Raw genomic sequence first — 17,000 nt, forward strand, 5'->3', positions numbered from 1 at the left:
CTCCAGGAAGCAAGGAAAGGGCAGGGCTGGTTGGAACACAGGAGGATCAGTGAGTGGGGGATGAGCGGGGGCATTAGGGCGTTTTCCTGGTGGGCCTCCTGGCCTCGTCAGTGAGAGGAACGGGACAGTTTGCTCAGCCCTGCTGGTTCAAGCTGTTCTCAGAGCTCTCTGGGGTCTCTATAGGCAGAGCCCTTCTGGCCCCTCTCTCCCACTCTTCGGTGAGGAGGTAGGCTGGTGGGAGGGGAGCCTGGACATCTATGGTGGATGTGCCAGTCACCCTGCCTACCCTCTTGGCTCTCAGAGATTGTTGGGGAAAGGGGCCAAGGCTGCCTCAGTGGCTGGGGAGCCTGCCTTCATTTGGGGGTTACCTGGGCCCTCAGCCCCCCTCTCCTGGCTCCCCAGAAACCCAGTCTCACAGGACTCGGGGGCAGGATGGGTGCGGTCCTGGTTGGCTCTCCACCAGGCCTAAATCACCTGCCTCCTCATCTTCCCACAGCCCGATCTGCTCAACTTCAAGAAGGGATGGATGTCAATCTTGGACGAGCCTGGAGAGGTAGGAGGGCTCTAACAAGAGGGGACGGGTTGGCCTGGGCAGCTTCAGCGCCCCAGCAGGTCCCTGGGGGCAGCCCAGCAGGCTGAGCTGCTAACACGGCTCGTCTAGGCTTCTGGAGAGCCTGGCCTCTGAGTGGAGGAGACCCAGGGGGGCCCAGAGTGGGCACCCTGAGTGCGGGCGTTTCTTGTGCCGTCGCAGTGGGCCTTGGGCTGTGGGGGTGGAAAGGCAGAGGCTACAGTCATCTCAGGCTGCTGGAACAGTCTGTAGGCATGTAGGGCAGCAGGAGTAGAGGCCTCCTGGCCCCTCACGCCCCACACCCCATCCCCTCGTGTCACCGAGAGCCCCTTGGCCCTCTTGCCTCTTGATGATGCTGGCTGGGTCTGAGGGTCTGGGGTGGGAGGGCTCAGAGAGCTCAGCTGGCCTGAGACATTACAGATTCCCAAAGACGCAGCCATGCAGGAACCTCTCCCGTGCCCCCAAAGTGGGCCTCAGAGCACCGGCTTTGAAGTCTCACCAGCCTGGGCCTCCACAGTCGAGCCACAGCTTCCTCTGGCCTCAGGAACCACATCTATGGAATAGGCATGATGGATCATGACGATTCTTTCCGGGGTGGACAGCAGGGTCGGAGAGGCTGAGCCGTGTAGGGTCCCTGCCAGAGCTCAGCTAATAACCCTTCCCTTTCTCTAATGTGTCCATCCTTAGAACCAGGAGGGACAGTGGCCTCTCTGCCCATTCAGCTGCCAGGCTGGCTGGAGTCTGGGAGCTGGAGCTGGCTTCCTGCCCGCTCAGCCTGGGAGGGGACGGCTCCCCGCTCTGTCCTGCATGCGTCCGTGGCTCAGGTCTGCGTGCAGCCCTCATGCTGGGGAGGGCTCAGAGCCAAAGGGAATCTCATTGTGTTTCCTACCCACATGTTTTATTCCCTCCAGCCCACAGCCTTCCGTTCCTGCTGCCTGCTCGCTGGTCCTCTGGTGGCTGCGCTCCAGGCTCACACAAGGCCTGGAACCCTGCCAGTGACCCTTCCCAGCCTCCCCACCCAGGGTCTCTGGAGGGCAGAGATGATGGGCCCCACCCAGAACTGGCCGCTACTCATCTTCTTTCGCAGGGTTTTGGAATGTCCACACTGGAAGGGCCCTGGGAGTTCAGCCAGCCCAGCCCCTTGGTGCACACAGACAGGGGACAGGCCCACAGAGCTTCCATCTCTTTGGGCCTAGTAGCCCCTTCGGTAGACCCAGGCCTAGAACTTGGGCTGCCTAAGGCCATGGAACTCCATCTGGCTCCTGTCTCAGCCATCATAGATTAGGCTGCAAGGGCCAAAGAGACCATTTGGCACAGAAGCCCTGCCCTGCTTTGTAGAGGGACAGTTGAGGTCCCGAGTGGCAACCCGGGCCACTCTTAGGATGATCCCCAGTAACCTAGTGCTTGACCCTATGCTAAGTGCCATGAGAAACATACAAGGCAGGGATAGATACTTCTAACCTCCCAAGAAGGCTTAGGGACTTCTTATCAGCCCTACTTGACAAGTCAGAAAAATGAAGCTCAGAGAGGTCGAGATACCCGATCGAAGACACACAGCTAGCAAGGGATAAAATAATTATAACCTAGGTCTCTTGGATGCTAAGCCCTATTTCTTTTTTTTTTTTTTTTTTTAAAGATTTTATTTATTTATTTGACAGAGAAAGACACAGCGAGAGAGGGAACACAAGCAGGGGGAGTGGGAGAGGGAGAAGCAGGCCTCCCGCTGAGCAGGGAGCCCGATGCGGGGCTCGATCCCAGGACCCTGGGATCATGACCTGAGCCGAAGGCAGACGCTTAACGACTGAGCCACCCAGGCGCCCCGCTAAGCCCTATTTCTTAGGAGAGGCCGTGTGGAAAGAAGTCGCAAGTGTCATTCTGCCACATCCTTGAAAACTTGCCATCTTCTTGAGGAAAGAAAACTAAGTATTTAGAATAAAGTGAATAGAGTTTGGTGATGTGGGGGAGCCCCAGGAGGGCTGAGGACTGGGTGGCATGTGCTGACCCTGGGAGTGGGTGGACCTCGACTGGCATTCCAGTGAATGGCCAGAAGCCCAGAGGTGGGCTGAGCTTGGCATATTTAATATCAAGCTGTTCTGGCACCCCTGCCCTCCCCTCTGTGGCCTGCCGACCTAACCCCAGCTGGAGCAGAGAGGCGCTGCAGAAAGGGGCCCAAATCATAAATGTGCAGAGAACGTCCTCACAAGCTGAACACATGTGTAACCAGCACCTAGCTCAAGGAGCAATAGGACCAGCGCTCAGACATCACCCCCAGGCCACCTTCCAGTCCACTCTGGGTCCCTTGTCCTTGGCTACTGAGGTGATCCAGAGGGCCCTGGGGGAAAAGACGTGCAAAGTTCTGCTCCCTGACTTGCTAGGCAAATGACGTTACACAGGTCACAACCCCTTCCTGGTCTGTACTGGAGGGGGTTACTAGTAGGAGCCTTGGTGATCTCGATGGAGAGGGTCAAGAGGGCTACGGGACTGTCAGCACATGAGAGAAGGGCTCCCAGAAGGAAAGGGAAGGTGTAGGCACTGAGAAGTCAACCCATTTCACAGATGCTGCCCCTGGAGGGGCCAGGCTTCAGATCTGGAGTTTGTGCCTCTGCTCTGTCCCCTCCCCCCACGGGCCACCAGCGGTGTGGAAGAGGGTGCTGGGGCCCTACTGTTGACCTGGCAGCACCCAGGACGGCTGCAGAACGGTGCCCACACCCCCCTTTTGCTCCGCCCTCAACGCAGCCCCCCTCCCCTCGCTCACTGCCACCTCTCCTTCACAGTGGAAGAAGCATTGGTTTGTGCTGACAGATTCAAGCCTTAAGTACTACAGGGACTCCACCGCCGAGGAGGTGAGACCAAGTGGGAAGGCTCCCTGTCCCCATCAGGTGCTGGGGGCCCTGGAAGGGGACCGGGGGCGCCCAGCGGGGAAGTGGAAGGTGTGGACCATCGTGGGCTTTCCTGCGGCAGGCCGACGAGCTGGATGGCGAGATCGACCTGCGCTCCTGTACGGACGTCACCGAGTACGCGGTGCAGCGAAACTACGGCTTCCAGATCCATGTGAGCCGCCGTGTAGCTGGGGTGGCATCGGGGCTGGGGGGGGGGGGGGTGATGGGCTTCGTGACTGGCTCCTGTCACTCACCGACCTGGAGACCCTGTCCTTAGAGCCGTCAGCTCTGCTGCCGACACCTGGCCTATCTGGGGAGGCCCCAGAGATCATTGGTGGGGGAGGGAGGGTGGAATGTTGGGGAGATCTCAGAGCCAGCTGGTGGAGGGGAGCTTTGGCACCCTCCACTCATCCCTAGGCGCAGGACCTTAGGTTTTCCCTACTTGGGGGGAGAGGGCCACCCTCCCTGGGTGCACAGTGGCAAGGGAGCGGGCTGGGGGCGGAGCTGGCCGTGTGGCAACCTGCCCGTGGGGTGGACTTGCAGACCAAGGATGCTATCTACACCTTGTCGGCCATGACCTCGGGTATCCGGCGAAACTGGATCGAGGCTCTGAGGAAGACCGTGCGACCCACCTCTGCCCCGGATGTCACCAAGTATGTGCCAAGCTGGACTGGGACCTTGAGGGAGGCACCTACCCCTGCATCCCTGAGTGGGGTTCTGGCACCCAGCTGAGGGCCCTGTGGCTGTACCTCCGGGGCCTCAGTTTCTCCATCAACAAAATGGAGAGAGGGCAAGGAGCATTCTTGGCACTCACCCGAAAATACTTTGAGGATCTGTGGTTTGACTGCCATTCCTTTATAGTCCCCCACATCCTGAAAGGGGGGGAGGGATCTTGACTCTTCGGAGAAGATGCCAGTGAGTCAGAGGCCCCCGCTAGTGGCTGATTATCTCCGAGCCGTGGGAGCTGTGTCTGAGCCTGAGTTGGGGAGAGGGTGTGGTTAGGTAGTCTGGATGAGGAGCTCACCCCGCTGGAGGTCGCCGTGCGTGGAGGGGAGGAGGACTGAGTGAGCTGCTGGCAGAGCCCCCCACAGTATAAACCCTGCCGCCCACGGGGGGGGGCTGGGAATCGCAGCTGCTGGACAGCAGGAACGGCGTGGGGTACTGGGAGGCCTAAGCATGAGCCCCCCTGCTTGGCCGTACCTTGGCTGTTCACCCTCAGGCCAGTGACTTTCTTGTCTGAGTGTCCGATTCCTCATCTGTCATGCCGAGCGTGACGTCTGCTTCGGGGGAGGGCTGTGCGTGGCAGCGCTGCGTGGAGTCCGGAGCACTCTGCGGCTGGGCTTCCAGTTAGTCTAGGCTCAGCCGCTCTAACAAAGAAGCCCCAGACACAGTGGCATGAATAAGGGAGAGCTTGCTTTCTCTCTCCAGAACAATCCAGAGGTGTGTGATCCAGACCTGGCGGGGCAGCTCTGCGGCCCACAACTCACACCTTTGTGTCTGGCTCAGTTCTCATGGAGTCCCTGCCAGGACCCAGGCCAGGGCATGCCCGGTCCTTTAAAGGGAACCACCTCTTACACCCCTGGGTGGAGGAATGCAGTCACATGGCCACACAGCTACAAGGGATGCTGGGGGGTGTCGTTTCTGGCCGGCCAACGATGTACCCGGCTATTACTAATGGCGGAAGGGGAGGACTCCTACAGTTGGGGCTCTGTGCACCCAGAGGTCACTGGTCACCTCATCTTCCCTATCCCACCGTGAGCCCCTTGAGCCCCGGACCTTGTCTTAAACCACACTGCTGGGAATAACGCTTTGATCACCATTGGCCAAGGGCTCTGTTTGCTTTGCACACTTTCACTCACCTGGTCCTCGCATCCGTCCTGTGAGAGGCATTGTTGGCCCATGTTACAGATGAGGTCCCTGGGGGCCAAAGCGGGACCCCAGCTCTGCTGGTGCCTCTGCTGCTAAGCGTGGGCCCTGGGATGCTTCTCAGGGTCTGTTACTGATGAAGCTCTAGTCCGAACCTCTAGATGGGGGTCTGGCCCCGGGCCCCGGCCCAGGGGTGGCGCTCCAGAAGTGCTTGGCTCTTCACTCCCTCCCGCCTGACGAGGCTCTGCTGGCACCCTAGGCTCTCGGACTGCAACAAGGAGAACACGCTGCACGGCTGCAGCACCCAGAAGGGCTCCCTGAAGGCCGGGGAGCAGCGGGGGGGCTCTGAGGTCATCGGTCGGGGCAGCCCGAGGAAGGCGGATGGGCAGCGGCCGTCCCTGGACTACGTGGAGCTCTCCCCGCTGACGCAGGGCTCCCCGCAGCGGGTCCGCGGCCAGGCCCGCACCCTCGACCGCCCGGCCAAGCAGGAGGAGCTCGAGCGGGACCTGGCCCAGCGCTCCGAGGAGCGACGCAGGTGGTTTGAGGCCACGGACAGCCGGCCCCCGGAGACCGCGGCTGGCGAGGGGCCGCGCCGGGGCCTGGGTGCCCCCCTGACGGAGGACCAGCAGAACCGGCTCAGTGAGGAGATTGAGAAGAAGTGGCAGGAGCTGGAGAAGCTGCCCCTGCGGGAGAACAAGCGGGTGCCTCTCACCGCCCTGCTCAACCAAAGCCGCGGGGAGCGCCGGGGGCCTCCGGGTGACAGCCACGAGGCCCTGGAGAAGGAGGTAGGCATCACCGCTGGCCTCCGGGAGCCCCCTCCCCCCGCCAGCGCCCCTCCTGTGCCTGCAGTCACACTGCGGCATTCATCTGGCATACCTACAGTGACGGGGAGCTCACCCCTGATTCACTGTCTGGTACCTCAGACTCTTAGGAACTGGAATCTTCTTTCCTGGACCTTGGTGTTTCTTGTTTTGGGGCATTTTTTTTCCTTCCCAGTTTTGTCCTCAGCGACCACAGAGAAGGGAGGAGGAGGGAGAGACCACTTACTCAGCATCTTCCGTGTGCCTCATCCTGGCCTTGTTTCCCTGTAGTGGCTCACGTGAGCCTCTGAGCAGTCTCACGGTCCACAGGGTAGACCTCGTCGCACTTGTACTGACGGGAAACTGAGGCTCAGAGACCACCTACTACGTAATGTAATCAGTGTCTGTGACCACAGTGTCCTGCTCCCAAACCTGTTTAGTCTTCCCTGGGACAAAGTTCTCCTGGGTCACTGACCTGGCCATCCAGGAAATAGCTGGAATGTCCCCTTTGCCTGCATTTCCACCACAGGCTGCTTCCCCTGCTCAAACCCAAAGCTCCTCACTGCCTCCCAGCACCCCCTTCCCGGCTTCCAGGTTCCCACTGACCTCCCCCCCCAAAATCCCCTTGTAGGTCCAGTCTCTTCGTGCTCAGCTGGAGGCATGGCGTCTTCAGGGAGAGGCTCCTCAGGGTGCACCCAGGTCCCAGGAGGACAGCCACGTCCCCCCGGGCTACATCTCGCAGGTGAGGCCAAGGGGCTGTTTGGTGGGGGCTGCGGGCAGGCTTCTGGTTGCCGAGGTTTCAGAGAACCGCTGATGTTCTGGGAGTGTCGCAGAACCCGTGTGAGGCATTTGATCTGCATCGTCTCATCGAATGTGCCCCGCAGGTAGCCATGGTCACTGTGCCCATTTTACAGACAAGCCACTGAGCTCTGAGAGGTTATGGGACTTGCCCAAGGTCAACTGAGCTGCAGATGTCAGAGGTGGGATTTGAGTTCGGTTCCGGCTGACTGCAGAGCCTGTGTGTGAGCCCCCCTGGGACACTCTGTACTTGGACCCCTTCTCCCACACCACCTGGGGAAGGAGAGCCAGTGGGGAGTGGGGCCCCCAGCGGGCAGGCCCCCAGGGTCACTGCCTCAGCACAGGGAAATCCCACGCATGCCTGCCAGGCCAAGGCCCTGCAGCAGGTGGCCCGCAGGATGTGGGACGCTGGGCCTGCCCGGGACAGTGGTTCTCAGCTAGGGCTGATTTTGTTCCTCTGGGGGCATTTGGCCATGTCTGGAAACGGTTTGACAGAAAAATACGTGTGTATGTTAAGCACATACGGGCTAACGTATGTTACTGATTAATTTTACTGATAATTACTGATCAATTTTGCTGATACGAAGGAGGTTTAGGACACAGTGTACAAATACGAAATATATTGCTTTTCTTGTGAATTCCATCTATAGCTAATTGACTTTTCTCAGAATACTTTCACTGGTTTTTCCGAATGCTTGTATCCTCAGCCGACTGGCAGACGAGGGTTGTTCTAACATAAATGTTGGTTGACAGTTTTGTTCATGTCAATGAGTAAAACGAGAAGACATACGTCAGAACTTTACTTGGTCAACGTCACGAGTAACTTCTTGGCCGAATTGGATAATAGTTTTCTTTTGAGAATATTCTATTTAGAATATTTTCTCCAGGTCTGTGTTCTAGTTACAGTGTGATGGTCATAAATTTGGCACTTGGAAGTTTAATCTGCATTATTAGTGTTTTCTCATCCCTTGCTTAAGTCCAGACAATCAACAAAACAATAAATCAAGCCCTGATCTGTAATGTTTACCAATTTCCATGGTGTAAATACTCCCACTATGGCTGATGTCCCTGAACAGCGAATTGGGAAGATACATGTGCTGCACAGAATTATAGAGCGTTTCCACCAGACAAGACACAGAAGACGTAAATAAACTCAAGAGCATAGGGGCGCCTGGCTGGCTCAGTTGGTGGAGCGCACAACTCTTGATCTCGGGGTCGTGAGTTCCAGCCCCACATTGGGTGTAGAGAATACTTAAAAATAAAAGCTTTAAAAACAAAAAACAAAAAAAACCTCAAGAGCATAGACAATAATAAAATGCAGTGAAATAACTAGGAAGTGATGAATTTTGAGTATGACCTTTGTTTTCACTGTAGTTAATTGTAAGTTTATATAATTTAACTTTTTAAATGGCTGCGCTTAACAACCATCTCACACCTCCGGTCAGCACGCCATTGCCTGAAGTAGAAGAGACTGCTGGGATCCTAGGCTCTGGGCACGGGGGCCTTCTAGAAGAAGCTCCAGGGTTGGAGGTGGCTGTGTGGGGCGCCCAGGAAAGCACCAGTTTTGGGGTGGGGGCCCGGGCTGGGGCGGGAGGTGGAGGGCCAGTAGGTGTCTACAGTGGAGACCTCCGGCAGGCCAAGGAGTTGGGGTCTCATTCCCCAGACCTGAGGGGATTTGGGGTCTGACAGTGACATCAGGAAAGTGGTGTTGGGATGCAGGGGGGCTTGGGAGGGGGCAAGGGTGGTGTCAGGACCTAGGAAGGGCTGGAGGAGCGAGGGCTGCAGGGGGGTGTGTGCAGGGAGGAGAGGTGAGGACTGGGTGACTGGGCCCAGGGAAGACAGGGGGCCCCTCAGGGGCCCTGAGGCTGGTCCGCTGTACAAGGCCAGGGAGCCCCATGGGGTGAGTGGTGTGTGGAGCAGTCAGCTGAAGGGAGACCAGGGCCAGAGGGAGTTGGGACCTGGGTGGGGGAGGGGGGCTAGCTTTGGGGTCACCTGACATGGAGAGGGGAGCGGGGAGGGACCAGTGTCGTCAAAGGCTCCCTTGAGGCCAGAGGAAGGAGTGGGTGCGGCATCTTCAGGCTGGGTGAGGCCCCACAGCAGGGCCTGAGGCAGCTGGGACACCCTTCAGAGACCCCCACCAGAGGGCTTCAAAGTGTACTCAGCCCTTGGATGCCCCAGGGGCTGCCTTTCTGCGTGGTTCCATTCACAGCCATCGGTATCTGGTATCCGAGCAGCCTCATCTGTCTGTTTTACTGTTAGAACCTGCATTAGATTCCACTAAAGTGAAGTTTGAAAGCACTGCTCTGATTGCTCAGCTTACAGGTGGGGAAACTGAGGCATAGAGAGGAGGTGAGACCTTCGAGCTAGAGGCAGACCTGTGTCTGCAGTCCAGGTTTCCTGGTCCCCATGAGGCCACTGGGCACACGAAGGGCTGTTGGCGTTTCATCCTGTTAGGTTGGGATGGGCTGGGGTGCAAATGGAATTGGGGGGGTGGAGGTGAGAAGGGAATGATAAGGAAACAGAGCCGAAGACGGGTGCAGGAGGGGCCGCAGAGGTGGTGAGCACCAGAGAAGAGGAGCTGAGCCATCTGTGTCCCTCTCTGGCCCAGGAGGAGGTGGCTGGGGAGTCAGCGGACCCTAGAGAGGTGACAGCTGGGGAGGGATTCCCCAGCCTGGTATCTTAGTCCAGCTGGGAGCCCTTCTTTCAGCTTGTGGGGCTTGCGACATAGGACAGCAGCTGGGGGCTCTGGGGCTTCACCTGCCGGGGCCACCATTGCCTCCTCTGGCCTTCCCCCAACTTATTGCAGAGGGAGTAGCAGGCATTTCTTGATCTGCTTTGGTCCATGTCAGAGGTGGCAGCTGGACACCTTGGGCCCTCCTGAAGATAGATCAGAGAAAGCAGCACTTGGCCTTGTAGGAGCCCCTCCTTCCTCATGGGCTGGTTCCTGCCTCTGCACCCCCTATTAGCAGCCAGGTCTGCCTACCTCATCTGGCCCTGTGAGGACAGCAGTCCCCACCCCCTATGTTGCTCCCATCTCTATAGGTGGGCTTATCTTAGAGACCCTCATGAGTTGGTCTTACGGGCCCGCTTTATAGAAGAGGGCACTGAGGCTCAGAGTGGGGAAGAGGCTTGTTCAAGTTCATTCTGGTACAGCGAGGATTAGGACCCGGTGTGTGGAATTCCAAAGCCATGTTCTATTGTTCTGACTGGAGGGACACAGAGGGCAGATGCAGAGGGACAGACATTACCTGCCCCCCACTCAGAACACCTGGACCTGGGACTCAAAACATCTGGCCCTTCCCCCAGACTGGTCCTTGTAGCCCCCTGGTGCCGCTGCTGGAGAGGTAGGGGTCAGTCCCCCCCACACCGTGAGGTGCCCAATGGCATGGGGGATATACTCTTACCTGCTTCAATTTCCTCCAGGGCTCTTCCCTTTTCCTTTTTCATGATCTTAAATTTAATTACATAAAAAATATGTTTACATTTTCAAAAATAATTCAATCTAATCAAAAGGTTAGAAATAAACACATGAGCTCTTCTTCCCCTGCCTGCTCTCCCCGCCCCAGGTGTCACCTTGATCACCCTCGGAGCACATCCCTAGAGTTTCCTGTTGCTGTTGGAACAAATCACCACAACCTTAGATAACATGGGTGTATCATCTCCTGGATTTGAAGGGGAGCAGCTTAACTGGGGTCTCGCTGGGCTCAAATCCTTTCCATGGGCTCCGGGTGGGACCTGTCTCCTCGCCTTCTCCAGCGGCTTATGGCCACCTGCATTCCTGGGCTCCTGGCCCCATCCTTCGTCTGCAAAGCCTGCAGTGGAAAGTCTGGTCCCTTCGCTTCCCACAGTGAATTATCACTGACCTTTTTTTTTTTTTTTTAAGGTTTTATTTATTTATTTGACAGAGACACAACGAGAGAGGGAACACAGCAGGGGGAGTGGGAGAGGAAGAAGCAAGCTTACCGCGGAGGAGGGAGCCCGATGCGGGGCTCGATCCCAGGACCCTGGGATCATGACCTGAGCCAAAGGCAGACGCTTAACGACTGAGCCACCCAGGCGCCCCTATCACTGACCTTCTGTGGCCACTTCTCCCTCTCTGCCCTCCTGCCTCCGCTTCCACATCTGAGGAACCTGTGACTCCATTGTGCCCAGGGGATAATTCAGGATAGTCTCCCTATTTTAGGGTCAGCTGATTAGCAACCTCAATGCCCCTCTGCCACGTAAGGTAACATATTCAGAGGTTCTAGGGAGTACGACGTGGGCATCTCTGGGCGCCCCTACTCTGCCCCCCACGGCATCTTCCCATGCCCTTCGCTGTGTTTGACATGCGTGGACTCGGATGCGTGGCTCTGTGTTGTTTCCGTGAGTGGGATCGCACCATACATGTTGTCAGAGACCAGCTTGTGTCAACTTTTGGGACACCTTTCCAGGGCAGTCCACGTGGGCAGCTCTGTTCTTCACCAGCTGCCTGGGGACCTTTGTAAGGCTTGATCCCATCATTTAAGGGCTCCCCTGTTAGGTATTGTTTCCGGTTTTCATCTCTTACCAACCTTACTGTAGGGAATACCCCTGTCCCAGAGTCTTTGTACACATGTGACTTTCTGTGGGGTCAATGGGGGGGGTTACTAAAAATGTGATGACAACGCCCAGCTGCCCCCCCATGCACCTGTCGCAGCTGACTCTCCCAAGCACGACTATTATCAATCTTTGAAACACTTGCCAGTCTTGCCTACAGGCCCTATTTTGTGATGTCATCAATTTCAGCTCACTTTCTCAGCACCTGACAGATATTAGGCTCTGGTCCGGACCCTGGGGGGCTCCGAGCTGGATCAGGTCTTCCCTCTCTTTGGAGAACTTACAGTCTGGCAGAGCCAGAGCCTTCGGAGGCTGGGGAGAGGCTGTCCAGAGATAGAGCGGGGAGGACATTAAGCTGGACTGCAGGCCAAGTTCGTTACCCTGGAAGAGAAAGTTGCAGAAGAACGTTCCAGGCAGAGGGCTTAGCCTTAGCTACAGCTCAGAGCTGTGACCATGCCGTGAATTATTTCTCCTAACTGGAGTTCCTTGGTGGGGAAAGGCCCAGCCTGAGGCCACGAGGATCAGACACAGGAGCAGAGACTTGACCCCACTGGATAGGAGCCTCCGAAGGGTTGGGAGCAGGAGAGTGACAGGGTGAGGTCTGTGGACTGGGGGAGCAGGGGCAGGTGTGGTCGGTGGTGCGGGGCCCCAGGGAGGAGAGGTAGAGATGGCCGGCCCGGGATGGGCCTGCCCCTGAGGCTCACCGCCTGGGGCTGGAGAAGGGCCACCGTCCGGGCAGCCCCGGGACGAAGCTGGCCTCCCGCCCGCAGGAAGCGTGCGAGCGCAGCCTGGCCGAGATGGAGTCCTCACACCAGCAGGTGATGGAGGGGTTGCAGAGGCACCACGAGCGCGAGCTGCAGCGGCTGCAGCAGGAGAAGGAGTGGCTCCTGGCCGAGGAGACGGCGGCCACGGCCTCAGGTGAGGACCCCGGGCCCCACGAGCCTCTCGCTGCAGCTCCTCGCTGAAATCGGGGAGGACTTTAAATAAGGGGGTGGTCTCAGTGCCATACTTGGGAAAGGGGTCTAGGAGGGGGTGGAGTCCCCAGAACTGGCCTCTTCCAACATGAGAAGGGGAAACTGAGGCAATAAAAGCCCCCCCCCCAACCCCCATGTCCTCCTGGGTTGTGACTCCTCTCCCTCAGGGGCCAGCAGCCACTGGGGATCTCACCCCAAGGCGCACGCACGCACTGAGCTCCAACTCCATGCCCATGTGTGCACCATTTGCTGGGTAGAGACTGCTCAGCTGCGGACCGGGGGTTGGTGGGGGGAAGGGCCAGACCCTGGGGAGGGCCGGAGCAAAGCTGTGAGCTGTTGCTAAGCCCCGTTCCCCGCACAAGCACCCTTAGCTCTTTGCAGTGCCCGATGGAGGGACCCCATTTCACAGATGAGGAACTGGGGCTCAGAGAGGTTAGTGACTTGTCCCAGACGGCACAGCTTGGAGATGGCAGAGCCGGAGTTGGAGCTCAGAGCACCCTGACTGCAGAGCCGGTCCCTGAAGTCCACCCTCTGCTCTCCCAAGCCAGAAACAGGAACGCCCGAGATGTCCGACATCTCCCTCCCTCCCTGTGTGCCCTGCGCAGCTCCCGTGTGGGCCTGGCACATCCTAAGCACCCTCATGGGGTTTGCAGAATCATAGGAATGATGAGAGAAGTCACTTGATCTAGAACTTCCCACCTGCCAGCGCTGTGTCACATGCTTCACGCACGCAAGCCTACGGCCCCTCATCCCAAACCCTGGAGCCAGTGTGTCCTGCATTTTAGGAAGATAACCTAGTACACCTATTAGATACCCTTCCCAGCAGTCTGGGCTCTTCCCTGAAATATAGCGCTGAGACTTTCATGGTGAAACTTCTCGGAGTTATGCTCAAGTGGGCTACGACTGACCGCAGATAGCCTTGCATCTGTTCAGGTCAGGGATTGCCACCGAAAGTTATGAAAAACTTCCAGTGTTGTGAGCCTTTGGATTTTAGAATTATGGATAAGATTGTGGACGACAGCTTGTTTAATCCTCCCAACCACCCTGTGTGAGTGTGAAAACACTTGGTCCTTGGTTGCTCACAGTCTGGAAGATAAGCCAGCGGAGTCTCTCTGCACATCTACTCTGGGCCAGGCAGTGCTCTAAATGCTCTACACAGGTCTTCCAATAACCCGCAACAGAAGGTGGCTGTTGTTCTCCCTGCTTTCCAACAAGGGACCCGAGGCACAGAGGGGTTAACTCCCCTGTGAAAAGTCGCACAGATTTGTACCAGCTGCAGTCCCTGCACTGGGTACGATCAGCGGGCTGGGCCAGGGAGCTTGGCCTTGTGAAGGAACCATCCAGGCTCTGCAGGGGTGGTGGGCTGTGTGGGGTCCCACCTGGATGTCACTGACAAGAGGTCAGGTCCTGAGGTGTCTGCCCAGCACTGTCCCACCCCAGCAGACAGGGATTGGTATCCTCCCTTGATAGGCTCAGAGAGGTCGAGCAACTTCCCTAAAGCCATGCAGTTCCTGAGACAGCCCGGTCCGGTGCTCTTAGCTTCTGTCTGTGTGGTGCATGTGGGGTCTTGGGGGAGGTGGAGCCTACTGCTGCTGACCCCTCCCCAAGCTCCCCTCATGCCTCTGCCCTGCTTCTAGCCATCGAAGCCATGAAGAAGGCCTACCAGGAGGAGCTGAGCCGGGAACTGAGCAAGACACGGAGTCTCCCACAGGGCCCCGATGGCCTTCGCAAGCAGCACCAGTAAGATGGCACCTGGACTCTGGGGTCTGTGGGCTGGGCCTCATTCTGAGCGAGGGGCTGCCCACCCTGGTGTTCATGAGGCAGGAACCTGTGCTGAGGTCCCTTGGCAGAGGATACAACACTTTGCCCCCAGCTGAGACTCCCGACCCAGTCACCGGGCACAGGGGACAGAGGCAGGGGGCCCTCAGCCAGACCCCCATGCCAATCCACATAGATAGTCCTTTAGGCCCCTTCTTGTCCAGCTGGTCTCAGCCTCTGCGGCCTCCCCTGGTTCGTGTCCCCTAGAGCTGGGCTGCAGTACCACCCTTGGCCAGTAGGTGTCCCCACCGCAGAGGACAGCTCTGGACTGTTAGGGCTCTAGAGGCCTTGGAAGCTTAACCCCCACCTCATCGAGGCGTCACCCGCAGCCCTAAGAGGCTGTCACCAGTTCACAGCCCCCCCAGTGGGCTGAAGGCAGAAGCAGAGCAGGAACCTGGAGTCCTGAGCTGCTTTGAGCCTCCCCCGAGCCGAGCGCCCCGCCATCCGTGCCCGCCCCTGCCCCGGACAGGTCAGACGTGGCGGCGCTGAAGCGGGAGCTGCAGGTGCTGTCGGAGCAGTACTCGCAGAAGTGCCTGGAGATCGGCGCCCTGACGCGGCAGGCCGAGGAGCGGGAACACACGCTGCGGCGCTGCCAGCAGGAGGGCCAGGAGCTGCTGCGCCACAACCAGGTGAGCGCGGCCCGGGGCGGGGGCGGGGGCGGGGGCCCCGGGCGCAGCGGTCCTTCGTCCGCGCGCTGACCGTCCCGGGCCTCCCAGGAGCTGCACGCCCGCCTGTCAGAGGAGATCGACCGGCTGCGTGGCTTCATTGCCTCGCAGGGCGTGGGTGACGGCTGTGGGCGCGGCAGCCAGCGGAGCTCCTGTGAGCTGGAGGTGAGCGCCCACCCCCCCCAACCCCCCCCACCCCGGTGCCAGGCAGCCTGGCTGCTGCTCTGCACCCCGACGGGCTGGGTGTGCCCTGCGGCAGGGAATGGCACCGCTCGGTGGGGCCGGGCCCCAGAGGGGGAGAAGCCAGCGCAGCTGGGATGGGCACCTGGGACAAAGCCCTACCGCCAGAGACCAGCCCTCCCATCAGGGGCCTGCCACCTAGCTGCTGGGTGACCATGGCAAGTCACCCCACCATTCTGAGCCCCAGGAGCTCCTTGGTAAAAGGAGGCTAGCATCCCCCTTACTGGGGAAAGTTGGAGTGAGAAAATGTGTGTGATCCCCGATCCCCTAGTATTTTATTTTATTTTATTTTATTTTATTTTACTTGATTTTATTTTATGAAAATTTGTATACGGCTTTACTCTGTGTCTGGAATGTCTGTAAGTTAACTCGTTGAATCCCCGTGACAATCCGACGAGGTAGATATTGTTTCCCGTCCCTGTTTACAGATGAGGACACTGAGACGCAGGGAGGTCAGGTACCTTGCCTGAGGTCTCGCGGCTAGTCAGCGCAGGAGTTGGGGTTTGAACCTGGCAGTCTGGCTCCAGAGTCGAAGCTTTTAAGCCTCCCCAGTCCTGGCCGAACCTGTCTCTGATTTGGTCAAGTCAGAATAGCAAGCCCTGCAGCTCAGACTTTGGGGAGGGGTTCATGAGGTGTTTCGTAGGGAGGCCCGCACTCTCTGGCTCCCTGGAGGTCACCCTCTGTGCCCTCACGTTGAGGGCCGGGTGCTGTGTTGGGACAGCAGCAGAGGTGGTCGTGAGACACCCACTCACTGTGTGGACAGAGGTGAGAGAGCCAGAAGAAACCAGGGCTTCCTGGAGGAGCCCGGCCCTGGGGTGTGGTGGGTCCCGGTGCAGGTTGGGAGTTACAGTCCGGGGCCTGAAGCAGAGAGACGCCGGCCTGCACGGTGCCGTGGCCCTGGGTCAGCCCGGCGCCCGTGACCCTAGGTGTTGCTTCGAGTGAAGGAGAATGAGCTCCAGTACCTGAAGAAGGAGGTGCAGTGTCTCCGGGATGAGCTTCAGATGCTGCAGCAGGTAGGGTCTGCCTCGGAGCTCGTGGGCAGGGAGCCTCTGGACGCGCCTCAGTGCCCCATCCCATGAGCACCCGCTCTGTGCCAGCCCCCTCCTCACCTCCTCATTCGTGGCCCTCCTCGCATCTCTCCCTCGTAGGTGTCCTTGTCCCTATTTACAGACAAAGACACTGAGGCTAAGAGAGCGTGAGTGACTTGCCCACGGCCACACTTGCTTTATTTAGTCAGCAAATACTTATTGAGCACCTGCTGTATGCTGGGCACTGTGCTCGGTGCTGGGGAGACAGCTGTGAACAAAAAAGGCCCGAGGTCCCGTGAAGGGGCGCCCGCGTTCCAATGAGGAGTGAGCCGTGCGGCCGGCGGTGGGGAGGGCCAGGATTTGGGCCCAGGGTTGTGAGTCTGCGGCCTGCCCCATGCTATGTCCCTGTGTGTTTGGCACCCCCGTGTGTTGGTGGCTCCGTGAAGATGTGTGAGTCAGACTCACAGAAGGGGCCCCAGCCCCGGGCCAGGCTGACCTGGTTCGTGCCCTGGCCACTCACTGCCAAGTGGTCTTAGACAAAAGCTTCCCCTCCCTGAGCCTCAGCTCCCGTCTTGAGGGACGAAAACGATGCTGGAAGCCATCACTGGGCCATGCTGGGAGGGTGCACCTAGGCCCGGGGATGCCGAGGGGCCACCGGGAAGGACGGGCCACTAGGCCATGGAGGGGCCTGGCGGCTTTGTGCCGGCCGGCAGGGAGCATGGTGGGGATGGGCCGGGTCGGCAGGGCCAGGAAGGGGGCCTCCATGCCCTCACGGCTCTCCTGCGCCCT

At 58.6% G+C, this 17,000-nt stretch overlaps 1 protein-coding gene across 4 annotated transcripts in view; it reads left to right on the forward strand.

Moving 5' to 3' along the window:
• The window catches only part of TRIOBP (TRIO and F-actin binding protein), a 52,514-nt gene that overhangs the window by 33,869 nt on the left and 1,645 nt on the right, over window positions 1-17,000 (forward strand). For 2 of the 4 annotated variants that reach the window (XM_078076598.1, XM_036102167.2), the window contains 11 exons: window positions 497-553; window positions 3,343-3,411; window positions 3,530-3,619; window positions 3,991-4,100; window positions 5,573-6,098; window positions 6,745-6,855; window positions 12,257-12,404; window positions 14,098-14,200; window positions 14,748-14,907; window positions 14,995-15,108; window positions 16,110-16,196. In XM_078076598.1, coding sequence (XP_077932724.1) covers window positions 497-553; window positions 3,343-3,411; window positions 3,530-3,619; window positions 3,991-4,100; window positions 5,573-6,098; window positions 6,745-6,855; window positions 12,257-12,404; window positions 14,098-14,200; window positions 14,748-14,907; window positions 14,995-15,108; window positions 16,110-16,196 — 1,575 coding nt within the window. Of the gene's footprint in view, window positions 1-496; window positions 554-3,342; window positions 3,412-3,529; window positions 3,620-3,990; window positions 4,101-5,572; window positions 6,099-6,744; window positions 6,856-6,997; window positions 8,242-12,256; window positions 12,405-14,097; window positions 14,201-14,747; window positions 14,908-14,994; window positions 15,109-16,109; window positions 16,197-17,000 lie in introns of those variants that run through there. The other 2 variants (XM_078076596.1, XM_078076597.1) reach the window with 2 other exon arrangements.

The sequence above is a fragment of the Halichoerus grypus genome, chromosome 6 (assembly GCF_964656455.1).
Source record: "Halichoerus grypus chromosome 6, mHalGry1.hap1.1, whole genome shotgun sequence".
Lineage (NCBI taxonomy): Eukaryota > Metazoa > Chordata > Mammalia > Carnivora > Phocidae > Halichoerus > Halichoerus grypus.